The sequence below is a fragment of the Siphateles boraxobius genome, unplaced genomic scaffold, assembly GCF_051911475.1.
Source record: "Siphateles boraxobius isolate OS27281-9 unplaced genomic scaffold, OSU_SipBor_1 22, whole genome shotgun sequence".
Lineage (NCBI taxonomy): Eukaryota > Metazoa > Chordata > Actinopteri > Cypriniformes > Leuciscidae > Siphateles > Siphateles boraxobius.
Window position 1 is genome coordinate 23,041,189 of NW_027508833.1, and position 12,182 is coordinate 23,053,370.

The 12,182-nt window shown below is 37.6% G+C and overlaps 1 protein-coding gene across 2 annotated transcripts; it reads left to right on the forward strand.

Annotated features, from left to right (window-relative positions):
* The first annotated feature begins 1,331 nt into the window (after window positions 1–1,331).
* Window positions 1,332–11,345, forward strand: znf395a (zinc finger protein 395a). Of its 2 annotated transcripts, XM_077239167.1 has the most exons (10): window positions 1,332–1,665; window positions 4,383–4,605; window positions 4,708–4,895; window positions 4,982–5,088; window positions 6,061–6,254; window positions 6,357–6,457; window positions 6,558–6,789; window positions 6,952–7,050; window positions 9,035–9,153; window positions 9,850–11,345. In XM_077239167.1, exons 2-10 carry the CDS (start codon window positions 4,462–4,464, stop codon window positions 9,959–9,961), a joined length of 1,296 nt encoding a protein of 431 aa, XP_077095282.1. In that variant the 5' UTR covers window positions 1,332–1,665; window positions 4,383–4,461; the 3' UTR covers window positions 9,962–11,345. The 2 variants fall into 2 exon arrangements, with proteins under 2 accessions (XP_077095282.1, XP_077095283.1); XM_077239168.1 differs by lacking the exon at window positions 1,332–1,665 and having other exon boundaries at window positions 4,350–4,605.
* The last annotated feature ends 837 nt before the right edge of the window (window positions 11,346–12,182 follow it).

Sequence of the window (12,182 nt, forward strand, 5' to 3'; positions counted from 1 at the left end):
CCAGTGACAACATACTTTAAAAATCTATTAAATATTTTGAACTTTCTTTGACCTGTAATTTTTGTCCGTAATACTCTCGTTCAACGGTAGGTAAATAAACAACAATAATAATAAGAAAAACACTGTTATGTTTAAACCGAACTTCACGTGACGCCTGTTCTTGCAGTGTTTGGAAAGCGCACGCGGATCTGTGGCAAACGTGCAGAATGCATGTTCTTGAATGTTCTGGCGAGATGACGGATGTGCGCTCTCTCACGTACGCGTTTATTGGCTTCGGCTGGTTCACGAGTGCAGCGCGTGGGGAGGCGAGTCACCGCTCTCGACCAATGGCATGCGGAGGTGATGCCAGCGGACGGGGAAAACTCGAATTATGTAACCCTTTCATGCCCTCCCCTTTAGAAAGCAGCTACTAAAAAAAAGAAGAAAAATAAAACACAGCAACTGAATTTACTATGGTTTTTTTGTGCATTTAAAGATAACACGCCTGCTGTTAGTTGAACAAATAGACTGATACTTTATTAACCCTCTCATTGTAAACCATTAAAATTCATCGATTCGTGTAGGATGTGAGACAAATCATAAGACAAGTGTTTCTGGTTCCAAAGCGTATTGAGATCAAAAAGATAAATTATGGAAAACATTTGAAAATAAATCACAATGTGTGTGAGATGTTAAAGAACACGAAGGCAGCTCTGGCTAAATCTTTGCATTTTAATCAACTCTTATAATTTGCATAATTTATAAAGCATATATGTATAGCATATTATTTTCTGAAAACAAGTCAAAGATGATCCGAAGACGTTAGACGGGCTAATCCTATAAGGGCAATGCATACAGTGCAACATCTACCAGCCCTAAAGTTACTAGGTACACGGTGTACCCATATGCAAAGAAACGCATACTGCACGATTCAGACACATATATGACAGCTCAATGAGTGCCATTTTAATGCACAATTCGTGTTATGCAATAAAAAAAAGCATATATATATATATATATATATATATATAATGTGCTGGAATCCACATTTCAACTCATAATTTGCACAGTGAGCAACAATGTATCAATTTGCACGTTGTTTCTCTGCATTCCTGATTGAATACATTTTACTGTAGTAATGCAAAGCCACGGAGATTTAATAAAAGTGGTGTAGCACGAAATAGTGTCTTAATGTGTGTCCATTGTGTTTCTTTACCCTTCCTCAACTTCTGCGTAAACAAGTTGGAATTGTAGGGCGTGTGTCTTGGAAAGCGCTGCTTAGCCAATGAGCGTCGACATCCCTACCACGTGGTCAGGTTGTTTACTACAAGAGCAGGAGCCCGCTAGAAGGCGCTTGGGTGAAAACCCGGCACTGGATTACTCTGATACGGCTCACCTTTGTGAAGACGGAAGCAATACGGATTAAAACAAAATCAAACACAAGATCACCTCATTTTTGTCATGTAAAGCGAACACCGTAGATGAGAATAAACTGCTTTAATAGTGGTGTTCTTACGGCATTTGGTGCTTTATCAAACATATACGGTTACAGTAACTGTAAAGATCCAGGCCGGGATTTTGAATACCTAAACACAAGCCGTTCTGGTCTCTGAAAAAGGACATTTTCAAGTTACAGCCGGTCAGAGCGAGCCTTGTGGGAAGGGGGTGTGTTGAAATTTGGCAAAGGTACGTGTGTTCATTGAAAGTTTTTCTCTCTGTTTTAATGCTTTTGTTTCTTATTATTGCGCTGTTTCTAATACAAGACTACGTTGTTATGGTTTGTACATAGCATGTAAGGTTAGTAAGGTTCGTACATTATTTCAGTGAATTCACGTGAAAAGCTTTTGGATGATCAAGTTTGATACTTATGGCTTGTTTGTGCGACGATGTGCTTCGTTTTAGCAGAATATTATTTTAGTTGTTCTATACGGATTCAAAATCTACACAACTGTGAACTTTTGCATTTGATATAAAATTTTAAAATATATATTAAAAAAATCCCAGCACAATGGAAAAAAGGTCAGTTGATTCAGTAATTCGGGTTTATAATCTACAAAAACGAACTTTTTAGCATCTGAAGAGATACTGTCCGGCTGCTGCTTTCTGAGCAGTTTCGAAAAAAACTGCGTTTAACGCTTTCAATGAATACCAGATGGATAATCTGCTCTTGCTGCGCGTTCTCGTTGCGTCGCTTCTGCAACGAGGCTGCGAGTGCGAGCATGTGGGGACTCAGAATGACGCGCTGTCATTATAGTGTTCTGAATAAACTCTCCGATTCCTTGAATGAACGGCTCTTTTGAGTTGGATCACTTAAATGATTTTTAACTGGGCGTTAATGAATCGGTCTTAATGTCATGTTCTATACGAGTTGTTTTAATAGTCAAAAAACAGTAGAAATAAATGAAACATTCATGACTTGATTGTTGACACTTAATACGAGACAGAGCTGGTTTAATAAAATGATCAAATTTATTAAAACCTGTAAAAACTTAATCAGCCTGAGATTGTTTCAAAGCAAAATTATAGGTTCTAAGTTTAATCTAAGTTGAGCTGAATCATGGCTGCAACAAAATGAACTCGGATACATTAAATCACAGTAAGCACTTACTAATATAAAACCGTAATAAACAGCACTATGTGCCTATGGCTTCTTTGGAATGTTTTGGAAAGATGTAATATGCCACGCCGGTGTGTGGGGAACACGCGATGACGTAATTACGATATGACGTAATCGGATATCCGAATCGCTTTTTGAACCGGTTCTTTGCAAGAAAGTGATTTAAGGAACCGGTTAAGTCGGACTTTCCATCAATAGTTCTGAATATACCGAACATCCATGTCCATCAATAGTTCTGAATATACCGAAAATCCATGTACCAAAACCAATACTATATTCTCCAACTTTTATAATAACCTAGTTAGTTATAATTAAACCGCTATTTTTAACAGATTTTTGAAAGGATACTTTTTTTTTGAAAATAATTTTGTTTTTCACAAATTTCTAATTTTAGAATAAATAAGTTATTATTAGACAAAAAAAAGCAGCAGCCATTTTTTATCATTCACAATTGTCGTTGTAGCCTATATTGCAGATTATATCTAACCGCTGCTGCATATTGTGCAACACTGACATGTCAAGTAGGCCTAGAGTTCAAAACACTATAAATACTAAGTAATATAGTAATATTGTATGATATTAATGATTTGCACAGTATTTTCTGCTCTGTTGATGTCTGTTGTAGATATATTCTCGCATCTAGCTAGACACTTATCCATTGGTTTACAGGAGATTTACATTTTTGATGAAGCTTTTCTTCTCATTCACCTCTATTATTCTGCTTGTATTAGCTTTGTACATATAATAAATAATAAAATAAGAATAATGCAAGCAGCTCCCATGCTGCCAAATATGTAGTATTTGGCAACCAAGGGAGTTTTTTGGTTCAATCAGTAACAATTACTCTGAATCACCTTTCACTGGAATGGAGGAAACGTAATACCGGACTGCAGCTGGCAATAATGGTTATGGTATGTAGTAATTACCAATTACTACAGGTTTTTTGTGGCTGCCGTCTCATCATCCAAGTGGATGGTGCACACTGGTGGTGGTTGAGGAGAGATCCCGACATGATTATAAAACGCTTTGGGTTTACAGTAGTATATATGAAAGCACTATATAAAATGCCTCATTCATTGTTTCATACATTCATTCATTCAATTCCTCTGTGCCTCAAACTCTTGGGTGAACATTCTGAGGTTACAAAGGCTAGCATGACCATAACCGTTTTAATGTCTTGCGTCAGTTAAAGTAGTTTTTGCATGGTTCATTATGTGCTGACAACGACTCATAGTCATTCTGCACAGTTTCACGTAAACTTAAAATTTTGCATCATTCGTCCTGTGATGTCTTAATAGTTTGACACTTAGTTGCCGGATGTTTCGCATAAGGATGGTGACTCATGCTGATTTCACTGATCAGATTCAACAGGTGACAGCATTGTTGAGATTAATATTAATATTTTGTACATATATACCAGTAACTTGTCTTTTTGTTTATTTCTTGAATTTGTAAAGGGCAAGGTTAATATATCTAGTAGTAGTTATACATTTATAACTTTACACATTTAGAAAGTTAAATCATGTTTATGATCTTATGCCATAATAAATACTTTATTTTGCTTTGTTACAACTAGTGCTTGACTGTTATGGGTTTTTCCATTTTCAATGATGCTGATATCTAGAGAGCAGGGTGTCGAAACTGAGATTTTTTTTTGGCCTATTCCTGATATATACACAATAAAATGAGGCCAAAACATTAGGCTCTCTTTCTGGCAATAAGATGTGCTGAGTGACCTGAACTACATCAATCATTTGTTTGTTTCCTCTTGTCAACTTCCTGTCAGTCGTCTGAATAGCGCTGCTGAATCTCCATCAGGAGTTCGTCAAAGCAGTTGAGAGGATTCAAGGTGCGAGGAACTGAAAATGGTACCGAAAACCAGGCTTGGGAAGCGTTCCCCACTGGGCACCCTGGTGTGTGGCTCCTCAGCGGATGGCCTGACAGAAACGGGACCCCATGGATGCCCGGAAAGTGGGCTTCACAGAAGCAAGCTTTACCCTGGACAGAAGGTAACCATGAATGTCTTTGTTGTTGTAGAGTAAATCAAAAGTTGACTGGTATTCTGAGTGAGATGCATGACACTTCATGGTGTTTTTCCTGATACGTTTCAGGTGTATGTGCACTGCGGAGGACAAGAATGTGGAGGTGTGGTCGAACAGCATAACCACGTGGACAATGAGGTGTCTATCTTCCTGCCCCAGCTTAACCAGCACGTTCATCGCAAGCTGGAAGATGTATGGACAAACCCCACGTCTAGTCCTAACTCCTCAGTCTCCTCATCCATTGATGTGCCAAGAAGGTATGGCTTGTTATAGATGTCAGAATGATGAATGTTGACTTTTTGAATGAGGAGCACTCCCTTATAACTCTACTTCAACACTGCAGGAATCCAGAAACAGTGGACATGGATGAGATTATGGCTGCAATGGTGCTTACAAGTCTATCGTGCAGTCCAGTAATCCAACACTCAGCTCCGGGGAGCGTAGCTCCAAGTTAGTTGAACCTTTCACATTCATAAATGCTTTACCTTAGCAATGGTACAGTGTACAAATGTGGTATAAACCAGCTAAGATTACTCATTGCTTGCTGAGATAGGCATTAGTCACCAAGAAGAAATCCCTAACAACTGCACGTACAGTTTTCGCTAGTGGAACAAAATCTTACACTTGTACAGGATTGCATATCATCATCATTTTTAACAACTTCTGAAGGAGGGGGGGGGTTTGACAAGTCTGTTATGCTCACCAAGACTGCATTTATTTTTATTATTAAAAATAGTAGTATTGTGAAATATGATTATAATTTAAAATAGCTTGTTTCTATTTTAACATATTTGAAAATGTAGTTTATTCCTGTGAAGTGCTGCTCATGTTGTAAACAGTTATGCTGCTTAATATATTTTTGGAAACTATTATATATTTTTGCTCCGTATTCTTCTATGAATAGAAGGTTCAAAATAATTATTTTGCATATTAAATGCATCCTTGCTCATATTTAAAAATTCTACTGACCCCAAACTTTTGAACGGTAATAATTTTTTATTATATTATGTGCTGTATGACATTTTGTATTAATATTAATTATTTTTATAATATTTATATAATTTTTCCAATGTGTTCTAGCATTTAGATCAGGGTTCGTAGATGTGCTGGAAATTCTTGTATTTTAATATAGTGTTTTATATGGACTCATCTAGGTTATATAGGATGCCAAGTCTACTTACGGACATTTTGAAACTTGTTTTCTTTTAATTTGTCACTCTTTTGTGGAATGCTATAACAAATGCTATCATGTTTTTTTTTTTATTGCACAGTAACTTCTGATTTAATGTGATAAAGTACGTATATGTGTGTAAACATGTAATTTGCCACAGTTGTTGGTGCTGGAAATGCTTGAATTTGACTTTGGGAAAAGGATCATATGATGAAGCGTAACTCAGTCAGCTATTTTTCTGTTTGTATTAGCTTTGTGTGGAATGGAAAATGGTGGTGGCGAACTGTCTGATGGTGGATATTGGAGCTGCGACCATGGAAACGGAAGCCCCGCCCCATCCCCACCCATCGCAGAGATAGACAAGAGCGCCCCCCTCATTGATGAAGGCCTGGACATGGAACTGGACCAAATGTTGTTTAATGAGCCAACACCAAGAAAACGCAAGGTACATTGTAAACTGAATTTCTATACTGCATAATATATGAGGTGTTAGTTTTATGGAGTGTGTAGATTAATTGTCTTGTTTGTGTTGTTTTTCACCCTGTAGAACTCAGTAAAAGTAGCATATCGGTGCTTGTGGCCAAAATGTGGAAAAATACTGACCTCAGTAGTAGGCATCAAACGTCACATCCGAAATTCTCATCTTGGGTAAGCATCACAATTACCAAACGTCTCCCAAAGTGTCTAGCCAATGCAGCAATCTGGGACATTCAGATTGTCAACACACTGTGTGTTATGTTTTCTGCAGACAAAGTGATGAGCACTCGCAAAGAGAAGAAGACTTCTACTACACTGAAGTCTATCAGGACTTGGAGCAGACAGCTCCCCCTGCTGGCCCCCGGCCCTCTTGCGCTTCCCCATGCAGTCCCAGCCGGCACAGGCCCCCTTCTCCCTCCACCCCGGAGATTCTCCATCCCAGCCCGCTCAGCCAGTCGGCCCCAAGCAGCTCCTGGCAGGTCCATACTGAGCACTCTTACCAGGTGAGATGCTTTACATTGTTGTGATGTAATTGAACACAGTGTTTCCCTTGAGGGCTTTTAGTGGCATCAAAAATCTGATTGGTGTCACATGTCACCGTTTGCATGTTGTCCTAAATGAAGAAACGTGGATGATTGTTTAATATGTTGGTGTTGATTCTTTAGGCTCATCCACCCGTTCCGGTTGTGACTCCGTGTAAACCAGTTTCTGTTCCTGTGTCCTGTCATTGGACTCCGTCTCTCACAGTTCACCAGAGCAAACAGGTGAGATTAAAGAGACCATATTATGATCTTTTACAAAGTCTTAGTTTTGTTTTTGGAGTCTACTAGAATAGTTTTTCATGCTTGACTGTTCAAAAAACGCATTGCATTACATTGTTGCAGCACCTCTCCTACCAGTCTGTCAGTAACACTCTAGAGTGCTTTTCCCGTACAACGATGTAACTCGCTGATAAACTACCATAGTACAATGCATCGTTGGAGAAACTAACCAACTTGTCACAACTGTTTCCTGAGACAAACCTTAGTGACATGGTTGCACTTCTGTCCTTTGAACAACATTGGTTCAACAATATAGGAATGTCGTTAATGATGTCACGCGCAGGTGGAGGAGAAATAACTTCTGCTAATTAATCTATTCGAGAGTTCCGAGATACTGCTGTAATGAACATGGAATAAAAATAGTGAAGCAGTCATTAGGTGCCATCTCATTTTGCTTTATTTGATGTTTGATTCATCGAGGGTTCCCTCATACGACATGTGCACCCTTTAAAAATGCTACTGATTGTTTATCAATGCTATTGATAAAATGTACCAAATGTTAGGTTGCTTATTGTGGCCAAAAGCATGATCTATTAAAGTCCACATGTCATTTAACAAGAAACTATGCTTCTTACTACAGTTTGAGAGCTGTAGTTCCAACCAGGTAAGATTGCGATGCTGTTTGCGAATGTTTGTTGGAACTATGGTTTCGAGAAACGCCAAATCGTTGAACTATGTTGGTTACCACGGAAATTGCGACCATACTTGTCTAATGATGGTTTCGTGAAATGCACCCCTGTTTAGTTCCAAACTCTTTGAAGCCCCTCCTTCCGAAGAGCACAATGAGCTCCGATTGGTCAGCTAGACCAGTGTGTTGTGTTTGGTCAACCGCTTCGAGCATGTGTTGGAAATGTCACGCCCCTTGCCATAACTGCGAGTTTCAACACCCTACTAACACAACTCAATCAGGTCTCGCCCCTTTTTTTTGCGCATGCCTTGAATGGGAGTTATTTAAATAAGGAGTATTGTCCCTGTTTACACCTGGTATTAAGATGCATTTTCTTCAATCAGATCATAAGTATACGAGGGAGACACATTCCCATTTACACCTGGGGATTTAATCTCTCTTTTGTCCACTACCGTTTTCGACTGCCTCTGGAAGGGAATGAAAGTGGACAAGCTCAAAACGTTTAAGTACTCGTTTACACCTGTATTTAGCATCGTCCACTTATGACCCGATCAACCAAAACACAACTTAATACCAGGTTTAAACAGGGCCATTTTTACATGTTTGTTTCCAGTAGAGAACTCAAGACTACCATCGAGGCATACAGGGGGGTTCAGAAAGCGCTTACTGAACTCCCTTTGGAGTGACTTTGTGCTTTGTAACATTGCAGACCTTTTTCAGGCTCAAACAACAAAACGACACACTCTTCCATTCCATTATCATCGTCAAGGTCAAAGAAAGCACATGTGTCTTTAAAGAGGCCTTATCGCTGTGAATATTTATAGGTAATGGATTGTTTATGCATTAATGTTTTCTCTGAGGCGTTCAGAATATACAAAGGACCACATGGTCTCAAATACATTGTTTTCGCACTGGAAATGAGGGTGACATGCCCATGTTGTTTGTATGTCCTTTGTTCCGCCCACAAGAAATGCTGATGGTATTGCAGTGCCATCTAGTGGAGTTCAGGCCAATATGTTCTCTTTGTCTAAACGCATGCTTGTCACTAAGTTGAAAAATCATGTAAATGTATTGTGATCTGCGTATTTTGATCTATCTGGTTTATAACAGCCAAAGGTTTTTATCAACAATATTTCTTTGACATGATTTGTTTCTTATTGCATATTTTTTGTACAGTTTTACTGCACTGATGCATTGTTTGTACCACGGAGTTGTGTTTGCAGCTGTAATATATCCTGCAGTGCGTCATTCTGTGACTAATGGTGGTCTCTCTCTCCCTCTCTCTCTCCTCGTCCCCAGGCCTCACCATTCCGCCGTCGTTCAGTTAGTGTTGGTGAACAGTGGCTCCAGAATAACAACGCCACCTTCAGGCCACATCCTGCCAGTGTCTCACCTCCAAGAAACCATTGCACTTCCAGGTACCTGTAATTACTTTTCTGCTGACGTCACCACGGTTGGGTGTGCTGGGGAAAATAATAGTAACCAAAAACATCTTAGGATTTTAATATAAAATTAAAACTATCCACTGTATTATTTTTCAGCCAAATATTTAATAAACACACTATTGTTCAAAAGTTTGGTATCGGTAAGATTTAAAAAATTTTTTTTTGAAATTCTCTTGTGATCAATAAAGCTGATACAAAAATACTGTAAAACAGTGATATTCAGAAGTATTATTTTTCTGATTGAATACATTTTAAAATGTCATTTATTCCTGTGATGCAAATCTAAATGTTCAGCATCATTACTCCAGTCTTCAGTGTCACGTGATCCTTCAGAAATCAGTATAATATGAGGATTTGGTGCTTAACATTGCTTTTTATTATTTTTATATTTTAAAAAGTGATGCTCGTAATTTTTTGATGACTAGAAAGTTTGAAAGAACAACATTTATTTGAAATGAAAATCTTTTGTAACAATGTAAAAGTCTTGACTGTCACTTTTATCAATTGAATGCATCATTGCTGAAAAAATTTTACGACAAAAATCTTACTGAACCCAATCTTAAACAGTAGTATAAATGACATAGTCAACTGTGTTGTGAATAACATTTCATTAATTCTGTTGGATTTAGATTAGTCAAATTGAACTGTGAATTTATTTTCTACTAACAGGAGGATTCGGGGCGAAGCCAAGAAATGCAGGAAGGTGTACGGCATTGAACACCGAGACCAGTGGTGCACCGCCTGCCGCTGGAAAAAGGCCTGTCAGCGATTCCTCGACTGAATCCTTCTTGAGATTAGAAACGGAACACCAACCTTACAGAGACTCACAAGAGGGGAACTAATCTGGAACTATGGTTGGAAGAAACCAAAAGAGCACCTTTGTGACTTAACTTTTTCTACTTTTTATCACGAATACGTGTTTTGCGTTTTATTAAATGTGCTAAGGAGCCATATTGGTGCTGGAAAAATGATAAAACAAAAAATGACAGCCTCTGCCCCACAACTCCTGCAGTCTTCCTGCATCTTATAACATATCAAGAACTGATGAAGTCTTACCTTCCTTTTACATGCAGTAAGCTGCAATATACTTAATGTATATGCATGTTGTTTAATGTGGTTCAAACATGGTTGTCATCAGACACGGATGGAAAGTTAATGTATCATCCCAACTTAATTTCTGAAATGAGACGGGAGAGAGGTCTTTACTGCGGTCTGATGCTTTCACGGGCAAAATTGGCAGCTTACGGTCAATTGTAGATTAACAAGAAAGCAGAGTAAATGTTTCAGTATCATATAACGTTTATGTTCATGTATGCCATGTTTACCTGCTGATAAGCAGTTTCTTTCTTCGATTTCCAGTGTAAAATTTTGTAAGACAAACTTTTAAAAAAGGAAATTGGAAGAAAACAGGATTTTGTATTACGATTTTGATATCTGCAATGTGTTAAATCGCGTGTCATGTCATTATCGGTGTATATGTCACAGGTTATACTTCTGTGAAATGAGACGTTTCAATTTTCTGTCATGTCATTAAGGAAGTATTTGTGTAAACATGCATGATCTGATACAATTTATTCAGTTACTTTTGTGCTTCTCGCCCCATTCCGCTCATTTGCTGTTTGTTTGTTTGGTCTGTGTTCTTGCCAAAGAAAATCTCAGCAAGATAATACATCGTAGACATCTCTGCAAAATTATGTGAAATATATCTGTTGACCATTTATGAGAACATTGTAACCAACTGTTTGATTGGTTTATATTCTTAATACTGGGTCCAAATATTTTCTTATTTCGAATAACACTTCAATGTGTCATCCTTTTTGTTTTTATTTGTAGCTCAACTCTATTTTTTGCAAAGCTTGATGCTTTGACATCATTAAAACTGAATGTACCTTATCCTGAAGATGTCCGGAAGTCTTTATGCATTTCCAACAGTCAGTGTCATATCTGTGTAAGAACATCCTAGTCTGAGAGACATTCAATGAACCTCATGGAGAACAATATTTTTGTAAATTTTTGTAAAGTACTTCCAAAGTATTTCCTTTTATGAAACGTCTTGAACTGTCTGAGATCTGTATAGTAGATACAATTAGAATTTCTTTTCGTGAGTCTTATGTTGCTTCATGCCTTTTTTAAATAAACTTTTGTGCAAACAAGTATGACCAACAGCAATTGTTGCATTTTAATATTTGAGAATGAAAAGGAGGGGATCTTTCAGTTTGCAATAAAATGAACAGGTCGATATTAAACAGAAATATTACATCGTCTTAGACTGAAATTAATGATGAACAAAATACTTCAGGACACAATCATGTGCTGCATGACAAGCTACAGAAAATAGTAAACTATTTTATTGACAGTTCAGTTTTACTATGTACAGTTCATGTAGTGAATATCTGATTTTTATCTTCGGAATAAAGGAAAAAGCATGACTCAGTAATGTTTGCATAAAATCAGCATTTCATATGGCACAAATTCAAATAAAGTTTGACAGCTTAAAAAAATAATAAAATGAAAGCTTTTGGGGGGGGGGGGGGTCTTGCTTTTTACTCATGCTCATATCATTCTGAACCTATTTTATTTTCTTTCTTCCTTAAAACACGAAAGGAGATGTTAAACAGATTGTTCAAGCTGCTATTTTCCCAATACAATCTCATGGCAATTCGTAACTATTTTGTTTTGGCAAATTGGTGGCTAGTTCGAATTAATTGGTACATTCACATTTGTACTGTTTAAACCGAATGATTCTTATGTTTAGGAATGGGGTTAGGGCTGGAACTACACGCTCAGATCAGGATGTTTTTTGGTTTAAAGCAAATTTGTTATTTATACAGCCCATTTAGCTAAAATGACAAAAAGTGACACAAATAGACTAATATATTTAATGCTAAGAACAGACAATTAATCTGTTATCACTTCCCAAATCAACATAATTGGTTCGTGACTGAGATTTGTTTGATTTGAGATTTGAAAGCAAAAATTAGGAGATAGCCAAAGTGATAATT